This window comes from Strix uralensis, unplaced genomic scaffold (genome assembly GCF_047716275.1).
Source record: "Strix uralensis isolate ZFMK-TIS-50842 unplaced genomic scaffold, bStrUra1 scaffold_504, whole genome shotgun sequence".
NCBI classification, from domain to species: domain Eukaryota; kingdom Metazoa; phylum Chordata; class Aves; order Strigiformes; family Strigidae; genus Strix; species Strix uralensis.
The window spans coordinates 1-23,912 of NW_027437098.1; the positions used below are offsets into that span (position 1 = coordinate 1).

General features: G+C 63.3%; 1 protein-coding gene across 1 annotated transcript; it reads left to right on the forward strand.

Moving 5' to 3' along the window:
• Positions 1-4,989: 4,989 nt before the first annotated feature.
• Positions 4,990-18,812, forward strand: LOC141939021 (uncharacterized; the record flags this gene model as incomplete). The annotated part of the gene is made up of 10 exons (XM_074858045.1): positions 4,990-15,424; positions 15,587-15,694; positions 15,784-15,911; positions 16,594-16,652; positions 16,750-16,898; positions 17,014-17,082; positions 17,789-17,951; positions 18,059-18,220; positions 18,313-18,565; positions 18,677-18,812. Coding segments are annotated over 10 exons (11,565 nt in total), but the record flags the coding sequence as incomplete, so codon positions are not given.
• Between the last annotated feature and the right edge of the window lie 5,100 nt (positions 18,813-23,912).

The window sequence follows — 23,912 nt, forward strand, 5'->3', positions numbered from 1 at the left end:
GGGAGGGGGGATGGAGATGAGGGATAACGGAGGGGGGGGAGGGGGGATATTGGGGGGGATGGGGGGGTCATGGGGGGGTATTGGGGGTGGGGGAGGGGGGTGGGGGTGGAGGGGGGTGGGGGAGGGGGTGGGGGAGGGGTGGGGGCGCAGCCGGACCCGCTCTCACCTTCGCTCCTTGCGCCGCTTCTGCTCCGGCGTCTGGAAAACACCCGGGGGGGGAAGGGTTAAATGGGGGGGGGGAGGGGTCACATGGAGCCGCCCCTCCCCCCCCCCCCCCGCTGCTGCTGCAGTGCCGCCCCTCCCCCCCCCCCCAAAAAAAAAAAAAAAAAAAAAAAAAGCCGGAGAAAAGGTGGGGGGGGGAGGGGCGGGGACTGCGCAACCCGCCCCTCCCCCCCTCCAACCGCCTTTTATTTGGGGGGGGGGCTGCCCCTCCCCCCCCCACCCCTCCCCCCCCCCCTCCCCCGCTATAATTAGCCCCGGGGAACCCGACACGGGGGGGGGAGGGGAAGGGGTGGGGGGAGGTGCGCACGTATGGACACGCGTGTGACACCAGGGGCCTCTTATCGCACACGCGTGTGCCCCTGGGACCCCCACATATGTCCACACGTGTGTCACCAGGGCCCCCGTATCGCACACGCGTGTGTCACGGGCACCCCCGTGTGTGTCCACGTGTGTGTCACCACCCGTGGACACGCGTGTGACACCAGGACACCCCCCATCGCACACGCGTGTGCCACTGAGGCCTCTGTGTGTGTCCACACGTGTGTCACCACCTGTGGACACGTGTGTGACACCAGGATCCCCTTATCGCACACGCGTGTGCCCCAGGGGCCTCCGTGTGCATCCACACGTGTGTGTCACCACCCATGGACACGCGTGTGCCACCAGGACCCCCCATATTTTACATCCATGTGCCACCAGGACCCCCCGTCGCACACGTGTGTGTCACCAGCACCCCCATGTGTGTCCACACGTGTGTCACCACCCACGGACACGCGTGTGACACCAGGACTCTCTTATCACACACGCATGTGCCCCAGGGGCCTCCGTGTGCATCCACACGTGTGCCACCACCCATGGACACGCGTGTGCCCCTGGGTCCCCCATATTTTACATCCATGTGCCACCAGACCCCCCATTGCACACGCGTGTGCCACTGAGTCCTCCATGTGTGTCCACACATGTGTCACCACCCGTGGACACGCATGTGCCCCTGGGACTGTCTATCACACACACGTGTGCCCCTGGGACCCCACATATGGACACACATGTGCTTCCACGACCCCCATATTGCACACGCGTGTGCCACCAGGGTCCTTCTGTTGCACATGTGTGTGCCACGGGCACCCCCATGTGCATCCTCGTGTGTGTCACCACTGATGGACACGTGTGTGCCACCAGGACGCCCTTATCGCACATGCGTGTGCCCCTGGGACCCCCACGTATGTCCACACATGTGCCACCAGGGCCCCTGTATTGCACACGCGTGTGCCACGGCCACCCCCATGTGTGTCCACGTGTGTGTCACCACCCATGGACACGCGTGTGCCACCAGGACACCCCATATTTTACATCCATGTGCCACCGGGACCCCCCATTGCACATGCGTGTGCCACTGAGGCCTCCGTGTGTGTCCACGTGTGTGTCACCACCCATGGACACGTGCGTGACACCAGGACTCTCTTATCGCACACGCGTGTGCCACGGGCACCCCCACATATGCCCATGCATGTGCCACCACCTACGGACACGCGTGTGCCACTGGGACCCCAATGTGTGGACACACGCGTGTGCCACCACGTATGGACACACATGTGCCACGGGCACCCCGTGTGTGTCCACACGTGTGCCATCACCTGTGGACACACGTGTGCCCCGGGACCCTCTATCACACACGTGTGTGCCCCTGGGACCCCATGTATGGGCACACGTGTGCCACCAGGACCCCCCATCGCACACGCGTGTGCCACGGGCACCCCCATGTGTGTCCACACGTGTGTCACCACCCACGGACATGCGTGTGCCACCAGGACCCCCATCACACACGCGTGTGCCACTGAGGCCTCCGTGTGTGTCCACACGTGTGTCACCACCTGTGGACACGTGTGTGCCACCAGGACCCTCTTATCGCACACGCGTGTGCCACTGGGACCTTCCATCGCACACGCGTGTGCCACTGAGGCCTCCGTGTGTGTCCACGTGTGTGTCATCACCTGTGGACACGCGTGTGCCCCTGGACCCGTGTATGGACACGCGTGTGCCACCAGGACCCTCTTATCGCACACGCGTGTGCCACGGGCACCTCCACATATGTCCATGCGTGTGCCACCACCCATGGACACGCGTGTGCCACCAGGACCCCCGTGTGTGTCCACACGTGTGTGTCACCCCCCACGGACACGCGTGTGCCCCGTGGCCCCCGTCCCCCGCCGGTGACACACGCGTGTGCGTGACGAGGCGCCGTGTCCCGGGCGTGTCCCGGTGTCACCTCCCGGGGTGAAGGTCAATGGCCCCGCCCCCGCCCCGTGACGTGAGTGGGGTGGGGGGGACACGGCACCGCCCGGGGAACACGCACTGGGGTGACTGGGAGAGACTGGGGGAGACTGGGAGAGACTGGGAGAGACTGGGGAGACTGGGAGAGACTGGGAGACACTGGGAGAGACTGGGAGACACTGGAAGACACTGGGAGAGACTGGGGGACACTGGGAGAGACTGGGAGAGACTGGGAGAGACTGGGGGGACACTGGGAGAGACTGGGAGACACTGGAAGACACTGGGAGAGACTGGGAGAGACTGGGAGACACTGGGAGAGACTGGTGGGACACTGGGAGAGACTGGGAGAGACTGGGAGAGACTGGGGGGAGACTGGGAGAGACTGGGAGACACTGGAAGACACTGGGAGAGACTGGGGGACACTGGGAGAGACTGGGAGAGACTGGGAGAGACTGGGAGAGACTGGGGGGAGACTGGGAGAGACTGGGAGACACTGGGAGAGACTGGGGGACACTGGGAGAGACTGGGAGAGACTGGGAGAGACTGGGGGGACACTGGGAGAGACTGGGAGACACTGGAAGACACTGGGAGAGACTGGGGGACACTGGGAGAGACTGAGAGACACTGGGAGACACTGGGAGAGACTGGGAGAGACTGGGAGACACTGGGAGAGACTGGTGGGACACTGGGAGAGACTGGGAGACACTGGGAGACACTGGGAGAGACTGGGGGACACTGGGAGACACTGGGTGAGACTGGGAGACACTGGAAGACACTGGGAGAGACTGGGAGAGACTGGGAGACACTGGGGGACACTGGGAGACACTGGGAGAGACTGGGGGGACACTGGGAGACACTGGGAGAGACTGGGGGACACTGGGAGACACTGGTGGGACACTGGGAGAGACTGGGAGACACTGGTGGGATACTGGGAGACACTGGGAGAGGCTGAGAGAACCTGGTAGGATACTGGGAGACACTGGTGGGACACTGGGAGAGACTGGTGGGACCCCAAATCTGTCCCTCCCCCCCCCCAAGGCCCCCCAGCGCTGGGACCCCCCCGTGTCCCCCCCCGTGTCCCCAGTGACCCCCGTGTCCCCCCCAAACCCTCCCCTGTCCCCCCTCCCCCCATTCCTCCTCCCCATACCGCCCCCCCCCCCCCCAGGGCGTGGCCGTGACGTGGTGACATTCCCCGACGCCGCTGTCACCCCGCGCTGCCACGCCCCTCCCCCCATCCCACAGCCCAGATTGGGGTCAAAGGTCGAAGACGTCACCCCCCACCCCACCCCTCACCCCCCATATTTCTGGGGCCACCACCGGGGCCACGGGGCTCAGTCGAGCCGGTGGAGCCACGGAGGAAGGTCACGGCCATGGCCGGGGGGCCGCGGGGGTGGGCGGCCATCTTGGTCGCCTGGATGGTGGCAGGTGGGTTTGGTGGCCCACCAGGCCCCTGGGGGGGACACAAGATGGCGGGAGGTCCATGGGGGTGGGGTGGGTCCATGGGATGTGGTGGGGGTGGTCGTGAGGAGGAGGAGGAGGAGAAGGAGGAAGGTCACAGCCATGGTGGGGGTCCACGGAGGTGGGCGCCATCTTGGTCACCTGGATGGTGGCAGGTGGGTTTGGTGGCCCACCAGGCCCTGGGGGGGGGACACAAGATGGCGGGAGGTCCATGGGGGTGGGGTGGGTCCACGGGATGTGGTGGGGGTGGTCGTGAGGAGGAGGAAGGTCACGGCCATGGCTGGGGGGCTGTGGGGGTGGGCGGCCATCTTGGTTGTGGCAGGTGAGTTTGGTGGCCCACCAGGCCCTGAGGGGGGGACACAAGATGGCGGGAGGTCCATGGGGGTGGGGTGGGTCCATGGGACGTGGTGGGGGTGGTCGTGAGGAGGAGGAGGAGGAGGAGGAGGAAGGTCACGGCCATGGCTGGGGGTCCATGGAGGTGGGCGCCATCTTGGTCACCTGGATGGTGGCAGGTGGGTTTGGTGGCCCACCAGGCCCCTGGGGGGGACACAAGATGGCGGGAGGTCCATGGGGGTGGGGTGGGTCCATGGGATGTGGTGGGGGTGGTCGTGAGGAGGAGGAGGAGGAGAAGGAGGAAGGTCACAGCCATGGTGGGGGTCCACGGAGGTGGGCGCCATCTTGGTCACCTGGATGGTGGCAGGTGGGTTTGGTGGCCCACCAGGCCCTGGGGGGGGGACACAAGATGGCGGGAGGTCCATGGGGGTGGGGTGGGTCCACGGGATGTGGTGGGGGTGGTCGTGAGGAGGAGGAGGAAGAGGAAGGTGGTGGCCTCCTCCGTGGGGGGGGACACGTGTTGGGGGACGGTGTGGGGGGGTTGAACCTCGGCTGAAGCCACCGGTGGGGAGGAGACCTTGGGAGGGGGGGGGGGGGGGTGGCACCGGGTGCCACAGGAGCCACCACAGGCCCCTTGGCCACCGGAGCCACCTCCACAGGGGTCACCTCCCCCCCAACCCCCACCCCAAGAGTTGACCCCCCCCCCACGGCTCCACCACCACAGGTCAGTTGTCCACGTCCTTCTCGGCCACCGGAGCCACCCCCAGCGTTGCCACCTCCTCGGAGGTGACCTTCACACCTTCCACCGCCCCGGGAGACTCGTCCACGTCCTTGTGGGCCACCACAGCCACCTCCACGGCATCTCCCACCCCCTCAGAAGGTGCCTCCACGTCCTCCTCGATCCCTGGAGCCCCCCCCAGCGCTGTGACCCCCACAGACGTGACCTCCACGGGACCCACGACCACCTCAGGAGTCTCCTCCACGTCCTCCTTCACCACTGAAGCCACCTCCAGCGCTGCCACCTCCACCGAGGTGACCACAGGGTCCACAACTACCTCAGGACACTCCTCCATGTCCTCCTCAACCACTGGAGCCACCCCCAGCACTGTCACCTCCTCAGAGGTGACCTCCTCACCAGCCCCCACCACCCCAGAAGACCTTTCCACGTCCTTCTCCACCACAGGAGCCACCTCCACCCCTCTCACCCCCACAGACGTGACCTCCACGGGACCCACGACCACCTCAGGACACTCCTCCACGTCTTTCCCGGCCACCAGACCCACCTCCAGCGCTGCCACCACCACAGAGGTGACCTCCATGGCATCTCCCACCCCCTCAGAAGATGCCTCCATGTCCTCCTCGATCCCTGGAGCCACCTCCACCACTGTCACCCCCACAGACGTGACCTCCACTGGACCCACGACCACCTCAGGACACTCCTCCACGTCTTCCCCACCCACTGAAGCCACCTCCACAGAGGTGACCTCTTCAACAGCCCCCACCACCTCAGGAGACCTTTCCACATCCTCCTCGACCACTGAAGCCACCTCCAGCACTGTCACCACCACAGACGTGACCTCCACGGCATCCCCCACCCCCTCAGAAGATGCTTCCACATCCTTTTCCACCACCAGAGCCACCTCTACTGCTGCCACCCCCACAGACGTGACCTCCACAGGGTCCACGACCACCCCAGGAGACTCCTCCACGTCTTCCTCAACCACTGGAGCCACCCCCAGCACTGTCACCTCCTCAGAGGTGACCTCCTCACCAGCCCCCACCACCCCAGAAGACCTTTCCACGTCCTTCTCCACCACAGGAGCCACCTCCACCGCTCTCACCCCCACAGACGTGACCTCCACGGGACCCACGACCACCTCAGGAGACTCCTCCACGTCTTCCTTGACCACTGGAGACACCTCCACTGCTGCCACCTCCTCAGAGGTGACCTCCACGACATCTCCAACCCCCTCCAAAGATGCCTCCACGTCCTTTTCCACCATGGAAGCCACCACCGGCAGTGCCACCTCCACACACGTGACCTCCACGGCTTCCACGGCCACCTCTGAAGACTCCTCCACGTCCTCCTTCACCACTGGAGCCACCTCCAGCACCGTCACCACCACCGAGGTGACCTCCTCATCAGCCCCCACCACCTCCCAAGATGCCTCCACCCTCTTCTCCACCACAGGAGCCACCTCCATAGATGAGACCTCCATGGCTTCCACGACCACCTCAGGACACTCCTCCACGTCTTTCCCGGCCACCAGACCCACCTCCAGCGCTGCCACCACCACAGAGGTGACCTCCACGGCATCTCCCACCCCCTCAGAAGATGCCTCCACGTCCTCCTCGATCCCTGGAGCCACCTCCACTGCTCTCACCCCCACAGACGTGACCTCCACGGGACCCACGACCACCTCAGGAGTCTCCTCTACATCCTTCTCCACCACTGGAGCCACCTCCAGCGCTGCCACCTCCACCGATGTCACCTCCTCACCAACCCCCACCACCTCCCAAGATGCCTCCACCCTCTTCTCCACCACAGGAGCCACCTCCACTGATGTGACCCCCACAGAGGTGACCTCCACGGCTTCCACGGCCACCTCAGAAGACTTGTCCACGTCTTTCCCGGCCACTGGAGATACCTCCAGCGCCGCCACCTCCACAGAGGTGACCTTCACGACATCTCCCATCCCTTCAGGTGACATATCCACGTCCTCCTTGACCACAGAAGCCACCTCCACTCCTGTCCCCTCAACACAGGTGACCTCGGTGACATCCGTGACCAGCACAGCTGATGTATCCACGTCCTCCTCCACCGCTGAAGCCACCTCCAGCGCTGTCACCTCCCCAGAGGTCACCTCCACGGGATCACCCACCACCTCAGAAGACCCTTCCACGACCTTCTCGACCACTGGAGCCACCTCTACTGCTGTCACCCCCTCAGAGGTGTCCTCCACAGCAGCCCCCACCACACCAGAACTTTCCACGTTCTTCTCGACCACTGGAGTCACCTCCACCCCTGTCACCTCCACAGATGAGACCTCCACAGGATCCACAACCACCCTGGGAGACTCCTCCACGTCCTTCTCAACCACTGGAGCCACCTCCAGCGCTGCCACCTCCTCAGATGTGACCTCCACAGCCTCCGTGACCACCTCAGGAGAACTTTCCACGTCCTTCCTGACTACTGGAGCCACCCTCAGCGCTGCCACCTCCACAGACGTGACCTCTTCAACAGTCCCCACCCCCTCAGAAGATGTTTCCACGTCCTCATCGACCACTGGAGCCACCCCCAGCACCGCCACCCCCACAGACGTGACCTCCACGGGACCCACGACCACCTCAGGAGACTCGTCCACGTCTTTCCCAGCCACTGGACCCACCTCCAGTGCTGCCACCCCCACAGAGGTGACCTCCATGACATCTCCCACCCCTTCAGGTGGTGCCTCCACGTCCTTCACCACTGAAGCCACCTCCACTCCTGACACCTCCACAGATGTCACCTCTACCACAGCCCCCACCACTTCCGAAGATGCTTCCACCCTTTTCTCCACCACTGGAGCCACCTCCAGCGTTGCCACCCCCACAGACGTGACCTCCACAGGACCCATGACCACCTCAGGAGACTCATCCACATCCTTCCCGGCCACTGGACCCACCTCCGGCGCTGCCACCTCCCCAGAGGTGACCTCCACAGCTTCCACGACCACCTCTGGACACTCCTCCACGTCCTTCTCCACCACAGGAGCCACCTCCAGTGCTGCCACCCCCACAGACGTGACCTCCACAGCATCTCACACCCCTTCAGGTGGTGCCTCCACGTCCTCAGCTACTGAAGCCACCTCCAGTGCTGCCACCTCCTCAGAGGTGACCTCCACACCAGCCCCCACCACCCCAGAAGACCTTTCAACTTCCTCCTCCACCACAGGACCCACCTCACCTGCTGTCACCCCCACAGACGTGACCTCCATGGGACCCACGACCACCTCAGGACACTCCTCCACGTCTGCCCCACCCACTGAAGACACCTCCAGCGCTGCCACCAGCACAGACATCACCTCAACAACTTCCACAACCACCTCAGGAGACCTTTCCACATCCTTCCTGACCACTGAAGCCACCTCCAGCGTTGCCACCCCCACAGAGGTGACCTCCATGGGATCCCCCACCCCCTCAGGAGACCTTTCCACGTCCTTCTCCACCACTGGACCCACCTCCACCGCTCTCAGCTCCACAGACATGACCTCCACGGGACCCACGACCACCTCAGGAGATTCCTCCACGTTTTCCCCCACCACTGGAGCCACCTCCAACGCTGCCACCTCCTCAGAGGTGACCTCCTCACCAGCCCCCACCACCTCAGAAGATATTTCCACCCTCTTCTCCACCACTGGAGCCACCCCCACAGACGAGACCTCCAAGGGACCCACGACCACCTCCGGACACTCCTCCACGTCTTCCCCACCCACTGAAGCCACCTCCAGCGCTGCCACCTCCTCAGACGTGACCTCAACAACTTCCACAACCACCTCAGGAGACCTTTCCACGTCCTTCCTGACCACTGAAGCCACCTCCAGCAGCGCCACCTCCACAGACGTGACCTCTTCAACAGTCCCCACCACCTCCGAAGGTGCCTTCACATCCTTCTCAACCACTGAAGCCACCTCCAGCACTGTCACCCCCACAGAGGTGACCTCCATGGGATCCCCCACCCCCTCAGAAGAACTTTCCACGTCCTTCTCCACCACTGGAACCACCTCCACCACTCTCACCCCCACAGACGTGACCTCCACGGGACCCACGACCACCTCAGGAGATTCCTCCACGTCTTTCCCCACCACTGTAGCCACCACCAGCACTGTCACCTCCTCAGAGGTGACCTCCACAGCTTCCACGACCACCTCCAGACACTCCTCCACGTCCTTGTCCACCACTGGAGCCACCCCCAGCACTGTCGCCCCCACAGATGTGACCTCCACAGGACCCACAACCACCTCAGAAGCCTCATCCACATCTTTCCCAGCCACTGAAGCCACCTCCAGCAGTGCCACACCCACAGAGGTGACCTCCACGGGATCCACAACCACCCCAGGACACTCCTCCACATCTCTCTTGACCACTGATGCCACCTCCAGTGCTGCCACCTCCTCAGAGGTGACCTCCACAGCAACTTCCACCACCCCAGAAGACCTTTCAACTTCCTTCTCCACCACTGGAGCCACCTCCCCTGCTGTCACCCCCACAGATGTGACCTCCACGGGACCCATGACCACGTCAGGACACTCCTCCACGTCTTTCCCGGCCACTGAAGCCACCTCCAGCAGTGCCACACCCACAGAGGTGACCTCCACAAGATCTCCCACCCCCTCAGAAGAACTTTCCACATCCTTCTCCACCACTGGAGCCACCTCCACCGCTCTCACCCCCACAGATGTGACCTCCACGGGACCCACAACCACCTCAGAAGACCCATCCACATCTTTCCCGGCCACTGAAGCCACCTCCAGCGTTGCCACCCCCACAGAGGTGACCTCCACGAGACCCACAACCACCCCAGGACACTCCTCCACGTCTCTCTTGACCACTGAAGCCACCTCCAGTGCTGCCACCTCCTCAGAGGTGACCTCCACAGCATCTTCCACAGCCTCAGAAGATGTTTCCACGTCCTTCTCAACCACTGAAGCCACCTCCAGCGCTGCCCCCTCCACCGTTGTCACCTCCTCACCAGCCCCCACCACCTCCCAAGATGCCTCCACCGTCTTCTCCACCACTGGAGCCACCTCCCCTGCTGTCACCTCCACAGAGTCCATGACCACCACAGGAGACTCCTCCACGTCTTCCCCCACTACTGGAGCCACCTCCAGCACTGTCACGTCCCCAGAGGTGACCTCCACGGCATCTTCCACACCCTCAGGTGATGGTTCCACGTCCTTCTCCACCACAGGAGCCACCTCCACTGCTGCCACCCCCACAGACGTGACCTCCACGGCATCTCCCACCCCTTCAGGTGGTGCCGCCACGTCCTCAGCTACTGAAGCCACCTCCAGTGCTGCCACCTCCTCAGAGGTGACCTCCACAGCAGCCCCCACCACCCCAGAAGACCTTTCAACTTCCTTCTCCACCACTGGAGCCACCTCCCCTGCTGTCACGTCCACAGATGGAACCTCCACAGGATCCACAACCACCCCAGGAGACTCCTCCACGTCCTTCCTGACCACTGAAGCCACCTCCAGCAGCGCCACCTCCACAGACGTGACCTCTTCAACAGTCCCCACCCCCTCAGAAGACCTTTCCACGTCCTTCTCAACCACTGGAGCCACCCCCAGCACTGCCACCCCCACAGAGGTGACCTCAACGGGACCCATGACCACCTCAGGAGATTCCTCCACGTCTTTCCCGGCCACTGAAGCCACCTCCAGCGCTACCACCCCCACAGAGGTGACCTCCACGGGACCTCCCACGCCATCAGGTAATGCCTCCACGTCCTTCTCCACCACTGGAGCCACGTCCCCTGCTGTCCCCTCAACAGAGTTGACCTTGGTGACATCCGTGACCAGCACAGCTGATGTATCCACGTCCTCCTCCACCGCTGAAGCCACCTCCAGCGCTGTCACCTCCCCAGAGGTCACCTCCTCGGGATCGCCCACCACCTCAGAAGACCCTTCCACGACCTTCTCGACCACTGGAGCCACCTCTACTGCTGTCACCCCCTCAGAGGTGTCCTCCACAGCAGCCCCCACCACACCAGAACTTTCCACGTTCTTCTCGACCACTGGAGTCACCTCCACCCCTGTCACCTCCACAGATGAGACCTCCACAGGATCCACAACCACCCTGGGAGACTCCTCCACGTCCTTCTCAACCACTGGAGCCACCTCCAGCGCTGTCACCCCCACAGAGGTCACCTCCATGGGAGCCCCCACCACCTCAGAAGAACTTTCCACATCCTTCTCCACCACTGGAGCCACCTCCTCTGCTGTCACTTCCTCAGATGTCACCTCTACCGCAGCTCCCACCACCTCCGAAGATGCTTCCACGTCCTCAACCACTGGAGCCACCCCCAGCACTGTCACCTCCTCAGAGGTGACCTCCATGGCATCTTCCACACCCTCAGGTGATGCCTCCACGTCCTTCTCCACCACAGGAGCCACCTCCACTGCTCTCACCCCCACAGACGTGACCTCCACGGGACCCACGACCACCTCAGGACACTCCTCCACATCTTCACCCACCACCGGAGCCACCTCCAGCACTGTCACCTCCTCAGAGGTGACCTCCACGTCATCTCCCACCCCTTCAGGTGGTGCCTCCACATCCTCAACTACTGAAGCCACGTCCAGCGCTGTCACCTCCACAGGCCTGACCTCCACGGCACCCACGACCACCTCAGGACACTCCACATCTTTCCCAGCCACTGAAGCCACCTCCAGTGCTGCCACCTCCTCAGAGGTGACCTCCACAGCAGCCCCCACCACCCCAGAAGACCTCTCCATGTCCTCCTCAACCACTGGAGCCACATCCCCTGCTGTCACCTCCTCAGATGTCACCTCTACCACAGCCCCCACCACCTCAGAAGGTGCCTCCACGTCCTTCTCCACCACAGGAGCCACCTCCACCACTCTCACCCCCACAGACGTGACCTCCACGGGACCCACGACCACCTCAGGAGACTCCTCCACGTCTTCCCCACCCACCGAAGCCACCTCCAGTGCTTCCACCACCACAGAGGTGACCTCAGCAACTTCCACAACCACCTCAGGACACCTTTCCACGTCCATCCTGACCACTGGACCCACCTCCAGCAGCGCCACCTCCACAGACGTGACCTCCACTGGACCCACGACCACCTCAGGACACTCCTCCACATCTTCCCCACCCACTGAAGCCACCTCCAGCGCTGTCACCCCCACAGAGGTCACCTCCACAGTATCCCCCACCACCCCAGAAGACCTTTCCACGTCCTTCTCCACCACTGGAGCCACGTCCCCTGCTGTCCCCTCAACAGAGGTGACCTCGGTGACATCCGTGACCACCACAGATGACGTATCCACATCCTCCTCCACCACTGAAGCCACCTCCAGCGCTGTCACCCCCACAGAGGTGACCTCCACAGCAGCCCCCACCACCCCAGAAGACCTTTCCACGTCCTTCTCCACTACAGGAGCCACCTCTCCTGCTGTCACTTCCTCAGAGGTGACCTCCTCAGCAGCTCCCACCCCCTCCGAAGATGCCTCCACGGTCTTCTCAACCACTGGAGCAGCCTCCAGCGCTGCCACCTCCTCAGAGTTGACCTCCACAGCCTCCATGACCACGTCAGGAGACCTTTCCACGTCCTTCCTGACCACTGAAGCCACCTCCAGCAGTGCCACCTCCACAGACGTGACCTCCACAGGGTCCACAACCATCTCAGAGCTTTCCACGTCCTCCTCGATCACTGGAACCACCCCCAGCACTGTCACCTCCTCAGAGGTGACCTCCACGGCATCTTCCACACCCTCAGGTGATGCTTCCACGTCCTTCTCCACCACAGGAGCCACCTCTACTGCTGCCACCCCCACAGAGGTGACCTCCACTGGACCCACGACCACGTCAGAAGACTCGCCCACGTCTTTCCCGGCCACTGAAGCCACCTCCAGCGTTGCCACCTCCTCAGAGGTGACCTCCACGGCATCTTCCATGCCCTCAGAAGATGCCTCCACGTCCTTCCTGACCACTGGAGCCACCTCCAGCACTGTCACCTCCCCAGAGGTGACCTCCACAGGATCCACCACCACCCCAGAAGACATTTCCACGTCCTTCTCCACCACTGGAGCCACGTCCCCTGCTGTCCCATCAACAGAGTTGACCTCGGTGACATCCATGACCAGCACAGCTGACGTACCCACGTCCTCCTCCACCGCTGAAGCCACCTCCAGTGCTGTCACCTCCCCAGCAGCCCCCACCACCTCAGGAGACCTTTCCACGTTCTTCTCCACCACAGGAGCCACCTCTACTGCTGCCACCCCCACAGATGTGACCTCCACGGGACCCATGACCACATCAGAAGACTCGTCCACATCTTTCCCAGCCACTGAAGCCACCTCCAGTGCTGTCACCCCCACAGAGGTGACCTCCACGACATCTCCCACCCCTTCAGGTGGTGCCTCCACGTCCTTCTCAACTACTGAAGCCACCTCCACTGATTTTACCCCCACCGAGGTGACCTCCTCACCAGCCCCCTCCACCTCAGAAGACCTTTCCACGTCCTCCTCGACCACTGGAGCTACCTCTCCTGCTGTCACCTCCTCACCAGGCCTCACCACCCCACAAGATACCTCCACCCTCTTCTCGACCTCTGGGGCCACCTCCACAGATGTGACCTCCACGGCTTCCACGGCCACCTCCGGAGACTCCTCCACATCTTTCTCCACCACTGGAGCCACCTCCAGCAGTGCCACCTCCACCGATGTGACCTCCTCACCAGCCCCCACCACCTCTGGAGACGTATCCACATCCTTCTCCACTGGAGCCACCCCCACAGGCGTGACCTCCATGGGACCCACAACCACCTCAGGAGACTTGTCCACGTCTTTCCCAGCCACTGAACCCACCTCCAGCACAGTCACCCCCACCGAGGTGACCTCCTCACCAGCCCCCACCACCTCAGGAGACCTTTCCACGTTCTTCTCCAGCACAGGAGCCACCTCCACCGCTGTCACCTCCTCAGATGTCACCTCTACCGCAGCCCCCACCACCTCCGAAGGTGCCTCCACGTCCTTCTCAACCACAGGAGCCACCTCCACTGATTTTCTCCCCACCGAGTTGACCTCACCAGCCCCCACCACCTCAGAAGACCCTTCCACATCCTTTTCCACCACAGGAGCCACCTCCAGTGCTGCCACCACCACAGAGGTGACCTCCACAACACCTCCCACCCCTCCAGGTGGTGCCTCCACGTCCTTCACAACTACTGAAGCCACCTCCAGCGCCGTCACCTCCTCAGACGTGACCTCAACAACTTCCATAACCACCTCAGGAGACCTTTCCACGTCCTTCCTGACCACTGAAGCCACCTCCAGCAGCGCCACCTCCACAGACGTGACCTCTTCAACAGTCCCCACCCCCTCAGAAGATGTTTCCACGTTCTCCTCGACCACTGGAGCCACCTCCACTGATTTTACCCCCACAGCAGTGACCTCCTCACCAGCCCCCACCACCCCAGAACTTTCCACGTCCTTCTCCACCACAGGAGCCACCTCCACCACTGCCACCTCCTCAGATGTAACTTCCACGGGACCCATGACCACCTCAGGACACTCCTCCACGTCTTCCCCTACCACAGGAGCCACCTCCAGCGCTGGCACCACCACAGAGGTGACCTTCACATCTTCCACCACCTCAGGAGACTCCTCCACATCCTTCTCCACCACTGGAGCCACCTCCAGTGCTGCCACCTCCTCAGATGTGACTTCTACCACAGCCCCCACCACCTCTGAAGATGTTTCCACCCTCTTCTCCACCACTGGAGCCACCTCCACCACTGTCAACCCCACAGATGTGACCTCCACGGGACCCACGACCACCTCAGGAGACTCCTCCACATCCTTCTCCACCACTGGAGCCACCTCCAGCGCTGCCACCTCCAGTGATGTGACCTCGCCAGCCCCCACCACCTCCGGAGACCTTTCCTCAGTCTTCCCCACCACTGAAGACACCTCCACCCACTTGACCTCTACAGGAGCCCCCACCCCCCAACCAACCTCCACAGCACCCACCACCTCCCAGTTGACCTCCACAGCACCCACCACCCCCCACACAACCTCCACAGCACCCACCACCCCTCAGTTGACCTCCACAGCACCCACCGTCACCCCATTGACCTCCACAGCACCCACCACCCCCCGCACAACCTCCATAGCACCCACCACCTCCCAGTTGACCTCCACAGCACCCACCATCACCCCATTGACCTCCACAGCACCCACCACCCCCAACATGACCTCCACAGCACCCACCATCACCCCATTGACCTCCACAGCACCCACCACCCCCAACACGACCTCCACAGCACCCACCACCCCCAACATGACCTCCACAGCCCCCACCCCCACCCAACCACCCATCACAACCACCTCCCCCCCAGTTATTCCTTCAGGTGAGTCCGTCCCCCCCCTTCCTCCACCCCAAAGCACCATCGTGCCCCACCCATAACCCCCCCACCCATCACCCCGCTCCAAGCAGGTCCCCCTGGCCCCAAGGGGGTCCCCCAAGGTGCCCCCTGACCCCCTCCTCCCCAATTTCTGTCCCCCCCCCACAGGCGTCTGCCAGAACGGAGGCACCTACACCAGCGCTGGGTGCCTCTGCACCCCGACTTTCTACGGCCCCTCCTGCGAGTTCTCCACCAACTCCTTCGAGACCAACCTCCGTGAGTGGCCACCTCCCCCTCCGTGACCACCTTTGTCCCCTCCCTGGCCACCGTGGGCCACTGCTTCAAAGCTCTTTGTGTCCTTCCAGCCTACCCGGGGACGATCGTGGCCGCCGTGGGGATGGTGGTGACGGTCACCAACTTCAACTACACGGAGCAGCTGACGGACCCCGAGTCAGAGGCGTTCGGCTCCTTCGATGGGCACTTCCGGAAGGAGGTGAGGGCAAAAGGGGCCACCTTGTCCCCCTCTGTGGCCACCATGGACACCTCGTCCCCTCCATGGCCACCTTGTCCCCCTCATCCCCTCCATGGCCACCTTGTTCCCTCCATGGCCACCTTGTCCCCCTCATCCCCTCCATGGCCACCTTGTTCCCTCCATGGCCACCTTGTCCCCCTCATCCCCTCCATGGCCACCTTGTCCCCTCCATGGCCACCTTGTCCCCTCTGTGGCCATCTGTGGCCACCTTGTCCCCTCCATGGCCACCTTGTCCCCCTCATTCCCTCCATGGCCACCTCATCCCCTCCATGGCCACCTTGTTCCTTCCGTGGCCACCTTGTCCCCCTCATCCCCTCTGTGACCACCTGTCCCCTTCTGTGACCACCTTGTCCCCTCCTTGGCCACCTTGTCCCCTCTGTGGCCACTTTGTCCCCTCCATGGCCATCTTGTCCCTTCTGTGGCCATCTGTGGCCACCTTGTCTCCTCCATGACCACCTTATCCCCTCCATGGCCACGTTGTCCCCCCCCGTGGCCACCTTGTCCCCCCTGTGGCCACCTTGTCCCCTCCATGACCACCTTATCCCCTCCATGCCCACGTTGTCCCCCCCCGTGGCCACCTTGTCCCCCCCGTGGCCACCTTGTCCCTCTCCCCGGTGACTCCCATCACCCTTTGGCTTTGCAGATACAGAAGATCTACGGGCCCATCCCTGGCTACGAGGGCATCAGGATCATCAGCCTCAAGTAAGGGGGAGGGACCCCCCATATCGGGGTGTTGGGGGGTCAATGGGGTGACCCCACCCCACCCCTCCCCCCTCACTCTCTCCCCTCCCCCCCAAAGACCCGGCAGCATCGTGGTGGACCACGAGATCTTCGTCACGACCACCAAGAGCAGCGACATGGCCCAGAAGTTCGAGGCCATCACGAAGACGTTGGTGGCCACGTTGCACCGGGCCGAGGCCAACCAGGGCGTTTGCCAACACAACACCTGTGGGTGCCCCCCCCAAAAAACCTCCCCAGACCCCCCATCTCCCCACCCTGGACCCCCTCGTCCCCCCACGTGGTGGCTAATTGATGTCTTCTCCTCCTGGCCACTGGCCCACAGCCGTCCTCTGCCTCACCGTGGCGCCCGACCCCGTCGTCAGGAACATGGAGGAAGCGTCTTCCCTGGACGGTGGGACCTCGGGGACCCTCCTCACCCCCCCAGTAGCCCCCCAGTTCCCCCAGTCCCCCCCAGTTCCCCCAGTGCCATCATCTCCTTGCCCACCCCCTCCTTGCCCACCCCACCCCCTCCTTGCCCACCCCACCACCTCCTTGCCCACCCCACCACCTCCTTGCCCTCCCCACCACATCCTTGCCCTCCCCACCCCCTCCTTGCCCACCCCACCACCTCCTTGCCCACCCTACCACCTCCTTGCCCACCCCACCCCCTCCTTGCCCTCCCCACCCCCTCCTTGCCCACCCCACCAGTTCCTTGCCCACCCCACCATCTCCTTGCCCACCCCACCAGTTCCTTGCCCACCCCACCCCCTCCTTGCCCACCCCACCCCCTCCTTGCCCACCCCACCAGTTCCTTGCCCTCCCCACCCCCTCCTTGCCCTCCCCACCCCCTCCTTGCCCACCCCACCATCTCCTTGCCCACCCCACCCCCTCCTTGCCCACCCCACCCCCTCCTTGCCCACCCCACCCCCTCCTTGCCCACCCCACCAGTTCCTTGCCCACCCCACCATATCCTTGCCCACCCCACCCCCTCCTTGCCCACCCCACCACCTCCTTGCCCACCCCACCAGTTCCTTGCCCACCCCACCACCTCCTTGCCCACCCCACCCCCTCCTTGCCCACCCCACCATTCCCTTGCCCACCCAACCCTCCCCCCCCAGATATCTGCTGGCAACGAGCCCCCCCGGACTACCGTGACTTCTACCACGCCGTGACCACTCAAGGCATCATCCATTGCGTCACCAACTGCACCCCCAACACGCCCAACACCATCGATTGCCACCACGGCCAGTGCCGCGTCACCCGGGCCGGTCCCCGCTGCTTGTGAGTTGCCACCACAGGCTCCCGTGGCCACCAACTTGGGTGGGTGAGGGGTCTCCAGCGTCCCGTGGGCCTGACCCTGGCTCCTCCCCCCCTCCCCATTTTCCCAGTTGCCAGGATGAAGCCCTGTACTGGTACACGGGCTCCCAGTGCTCCGGTCGCGTCAGCAAGTTGGCCACCGGGTTGGGGTTGGTGGCCACCATCTTGCTCATCGGTTGCATCGTTCTCGCCGCCATATTGATCAGGAAACGCCGGAAGAGGCACGTGCTGAGGTAGAAGCCCCCCAATTTTTGGGGGGACCCCCCCCAATCTTCCATCTTTGTGTCCCCCCCCCATCTTGACACCCTCTTGTTGCCCCCCCCAGGGACCTTCAACCCAACGCTGGTGGCAACTGGTACGACGCCGACGACGGCTTCACCTGGAGCTCACCCGACGGTTTCCTCTACCGCAACTTGGGGGCCGACCCCCCCCTGGGTGACCCCCAACCTCAACCACAGCCCAAAATCGTGGGGAACGCCCCCAAAAAATCACCGACCCCCCCCCACCGGCAACCCCACGGGGGCGAGGAGACGCGACGTGACTTCACACCTCGCTTGGAGCTGGTGGACACCACCCCGGTACGGCCACCTTAGGACAACCCCCCCCCCCCCTTCTAAAAAGTGGGGATCCCCCCCCCAAAATGGGGACCCCCACCCCCCTCCCTCACCTCTTTCTCTCCCCTCCCCCAGATGAAGATCTCCAGGCCAAAGGTCACGACCCGTCTATGACCCCTCCCCCCCCCCTCGCCGCGGGGACAACCGGGGTGAAGGGACCCCCCAACCTCCACCCGACGGATCTTCTGCACCCCAAAAAAAATGAGACACCCCCCAACTGCACCTCCCCCCCCCCCCCCCCAAAATCCACCCACCGTGGCCGGGCCACGGGCGCGCGGGTCGCGCCGGCAGCGGGGTGAGATTTTTTTTTGGGGTGAAAAACCAATATTTATTATTTATGGATGAAATAGGCGGCGCCGGGCGCCCCAAAATCCCCGGGTTGAGCCCGGATTTGGGGGTGGGGGAGGGTGGGGGGTCCCCAACAATGACGATGTGTCCATCCCCCCCCCCCCCCCAACACGGAGGAGAAGCCCCTTAATGGGGGCGCAGGACTCCGAAGGGGGGGGGGGGGGGCAGGTTGTGGTGACCTTTGACCCCCCCTCACGCCCCCCCTCCCCCCCCAATTTCACACGCGGGTCACGTGTCGTAATAAATTTATTATTATTAATTATTTATCTTCATCACCGTGTTATCTTAATTACCGTGTTTTTCTCTCCGGGTGGAGACTCACTGGGCTTTTTGGGGGGGCGGGGGGGGAATCACGTGACTCCAGAGCACTTTGACCCCTCCCCCACATGACGGAGCGGCCCCGAGGGGGGGGTTGGGGGGGGGTGGGGGGGTCCCCAGTAGCCCGGGGGGGGTCCCCAGTAGCCCGGGGTTCAGGGTGAGACTCAGCCCTGAGGTGTTGTGGAGGATATTGGGGAGCAGGCGGCAACTGGGTCATACTGGGATGAACTGGGGAGCGCTGGGAGGTGCTGGGACGCACTGGGGAGCACGTGGCACCCAGAACCAAACTGGGAAGTACTGGGAAGTACTGGAGAGCACGTGGCATCCAGAACAAACTGGGAAGTACTGGGAAGTACTGGGGAGCACGTGGCATCCAGAACAAACTGGGAAGTACTGGGGAGCACTGGGGAGCACGTGGCACCCAGGACAAACTGGGAGGTACTGGGAAGTACTGGGGAGCACGTGGCATCCAGAACAAACTGGGAAGTACTGGGGAGCACATGGCACCCAGGACAAACTGGGAGGTACTGGGATGCACTGGGGAGCACGTGGCACCCAGGACAAACTGGGAGGTACTGGGATGTACTGGGGAGCACATGGCATCCAGAACAAACTGGGAAGTACTGGGAAGTACTGGGGAGCACGTGGCATCCAGAACAAACTGGGGAGGCCTGGGAAGTACTGGGACACACTGGGAAGTACTGGGACACACTGGGGAGCCCTGGGAGGTACTGGGACACACTGGGGAGCATGTGGCATCCAAAACATACTGGGACGTGCTGGGAAGTACTGGGATACACTGGGGAGCCTAGAAGGAGGTGCTGGGACACACTGGGGAGCACGTGGCATCCAGAAACAAACTGGGAAGTACTGGGATGTACTGGGATGTACTGGGGAGCACGTGGCACCCAGGACAAACTGGGAAGGACTGGGAAGTATTGGGATACACTGGGGAGCCCTGAGAGGCACTGGGACACACTGGGAGGTACTGGGACTCACTGGGAAAGAGGAACCACGGCGGGGGGCGGGGGGGGACATGGACACGAACCTGACGCCACCAGCACCTCGGACAGCGCCGGGCCTGGGGCGGGGGGGCACCCATGGGTGCCGTGGGGTGGGAGGGAGCAGTGGGGAGCACCCATGGGTGCCCAGGGGGTGGGTGACCCTGGAGAACCCCCCTATAGGTGCCACCAGAGGGGCGGGCCACCCCCAACCCCCGCTGCCACGTTGGTGACCACCAAACGCCAGGTCGGGGCCAGGATGACACCGGGGGGGGGGGGTGGGGCTGTGTGTGTGTCCCCACCCCCCCCAGCACCCAAAGGACCCCCGGGGGCGGGCGCCGGGTGCCGAGAACGTGGGACACACCCCGGGGCCACCCGCCATAATTCACCCCCCACCCCCTCCCCGAGCTCCTCCATCCCTCCCCTCCCCCCTCCTTACCCCCCACCCCCCCCCACCTCGGGGGACATTTTGGGGTGGGGACAACACCCCAGGGTGGGGCAGCGGGTGCCGGTGACGTCGGGGACCCACCGCGTTAATCTTATCGCCGCGGCGCCAAGTTCCCGCCCTCCCCGGGAAGGTGAAATCCCGTCCGGCAACCTCCGGATTTATTTATTTTTTTTTAATTTATTTTATTTATTTTTTTTTTTCTTTCTTTTTTCCCGCCCTTTCTATTTTTGGGGCCGAATGACTCAGGGATTATTCACCCCCACGGCCCCTCCTTGGCCGTCGGTGACACAAAAAGTCGCCGGCGGCCGGTGGCGTCGGCTCAGTCGCTCCGTGGCCGCCGGCCCCGTTGGGTTCTGCCGATGATGGAGTTGGGTGGTTTCCTCTTCTTCGTCTTCCTCCTCTTCATCCCCTTGGAGGCTCTGGCGGGTAAGACGGGGAGAAGATGAAGAGTTGGCCAATCCGCCGGCACCGGGGCTTCATCCTTCTTCTTCCTCCTCCTCCTCCTCCCTCTAAAAAATATAATTTGGGGGGTTTTTGACTCTTTCCTTTGGGGGGTTTTTGACTCTTTCCAACCTTCCCGCTTCATGGGTTGGGCAACCCAACTGCGCGTGGTGTTCCCGGCGCGGTGGGGGCCCCTCCAAGGTCAAAGTCACCCTATGGGTGCTCTTGGGGAGGGGGTGGGTGTGTTGGGGACCAATCAGAGCTGATTTGGCGGGGGGGGGGTGTGGGACCTATAAATCTGCCCCTTGGACTCCTGGGTCTTCTCCTGAGGGTGGGGGGCGGGTGTTGGGTCGCTGGGGGTGGGAGCGGAGTCGCTCTCCTGGGAGCCTCCTCCATTTTGGGGGGGGGGTGGGGGGGTGTGTTTGCACCCCCCCCACCCCACCCCACCCCCAACCCTTGGTACCTTCCAGCCCCCTGCGAGAACGGCGGCACGGCGGTGGGGGAGGGGTGCGCGTGCCCCCCCGGCTACGGGGGTTCCCGGTGCCACACCAGTGATCCCAGTACGGCTTGTGGGAACGGCGGCACCCCGGTGGGGGTGAAGTGTTACTGCCCCCCCGGGTTTGGGGGGGACTTTTGTCACCACCCCGACCCCGCCGGCGCTTGCCAAAACGGGGCCACGGCTTTCGGGACGGGGTGCGTGTGCCCGCCGGGCTACTGGGGGGAGCGTTGCCAGCACCTGGAACCACTCGATTCGTGCCTCAACGGTGGCACGTTGGTGGCGGGGGTCTGCCACTGCCCCCCCACAACGTGGGGGCCCCGGTGTGAATGCACTAGCCCGGCCACGGTGACCACGGTGGCTACCACGAGCGGGAGTCCGAGCACGATGGTGTCTGTGTCGGGGTTTGGTGGCACCTGGGAGAGTCACGCCACCGGCCTGAGCACCCTGGGGAGCCACGGCATGGCCACGGAAAGCAACGCTGTGGCCACGGAGAGCGGCTCGATGGCCACCAGCATGGCAAGCGACAGCACGGCCACGGAAAGCCACACTATGGCTACAGAAAACAACACCCTGGCCACGGAAAACAATACCATGGCCACCACGCTGGAAAACAGCTTCACGGCCACTGAAAGTAACACCATGGCCACCACGTTGGAAAACATCTTCACGGAGACACTAATGACCACCACGGAAAACAGCACGGCCACGGAAAGCAACAGCACGGCCACTGAAAGCAACACCATGGCCACCACATTGGAAAATAACAGCACGGCCACAGAAAACAACACTATGGCCACTGAAAGCAACACCCTGGCCACCACCACAGAAAACAACAGCACAGCCACAGAAAACATTACCATGGCCACTGAAAACAACACCATGGCCACCACGCTGGAAAACAGCTTCACGGCCACTGAAAGCAACAGCACGGCCACTGAAAGCAACACCATGGCCACCACCACAGAGAGTAACAGCACGGCCATGGAAAGCAACATCACGGCCACGGAAAGTAACACCATGGCCACCACATTGGAAAACATCTTCACAGAGACACTAATGACCACCACGGAAAACAGCACGGCCACGGAAAGCAACAGCACGGCCACTGAAAGCAACACCATGGCCACCACATTGGAAAATAACAGCACGGCCACGGAAAGCAACAGCACGGCCACAGAAAACATTACCATGGCCACTGAAAGCAACACCATGGCCACAGAAAACAATACCATGGCCACCACGCTGGAAAACAGCTTCACGGCCACTGAAAGCAACAGCACGGCCACTGAAAGCAACACCATGGCCACCACGTTGGAAAACAGCTTCACAGAGACATTAATGACCACCACAGCCACGGAAAACAACACCGTGGCCACAGAAAAAAACAACACCGTGGCCACAGAAAACAACACTGTGGCACCACCACGGAAAGCACCAGCATGGCCACTGAAACCACCACCCCGGCCACAACCACCAACTCCTCTGCTACCACGGCACCGTCTCGGCCCACGGCCACCGCCACGGTCCCCCTGGATGCCACCACGATGGTGATGATGTCACAGTCCCCTCCCCCCACCACGTGGTCGTCTCCAACCAGTGTCACCACCACCACCACCATCCCCAGCACCACCATGGACGTCCTCTGCTCTACCTCCCCCACGGCTCCAGCCCCCCGGCTAGTGAGTGCCCGTGGCTTCGGGGGGGTCCTTGGGGTGGGGGAGGGGGCTCCTTTCCAGCACTGGGAGGGCCGTGGGGGGAGGAAGGAGGAGGAGGAGGAGGAGGAGGGACGTGGGTCCAACGTTGTGGTTGGGGGTCTCCTGGGACAAGGGGGTGTCAGGGATGGACGTGGGTCAACCGTGGCTCAGAGTTGGGGAGGGGGAGGACAAAAGGGGGTGTCCCCCTCCCCCGCCCCCCACCGTTCCCCACCCCCCCACCTCTCTTCCAGTCATCTGCCAAAATGGCGGCGTGGCCAACGTGACCCGGTGCCTCTGCCCCCCCGGCTACACGGCCCCACCGTGCGAGACGGAAGATGCCACGGACCGGTGCGAGGGCGGCGGGACGGCCGTGGGCCACCGTTGTGTCTGTCCGCCGGGCCGGTCAGGGCCTCGGTGTGGCAACCGGGATGAAGCCACCGCTTGCCAAAATGGCGGCACGGCCGTGGGCACCGACTGCTCCTGCCCGCCTGGATTTTGGGGCCCACGGTGCGAGAATCGGCTCACCACGACCACGCCCGCCCCCACCACCACAGGTTGGTGG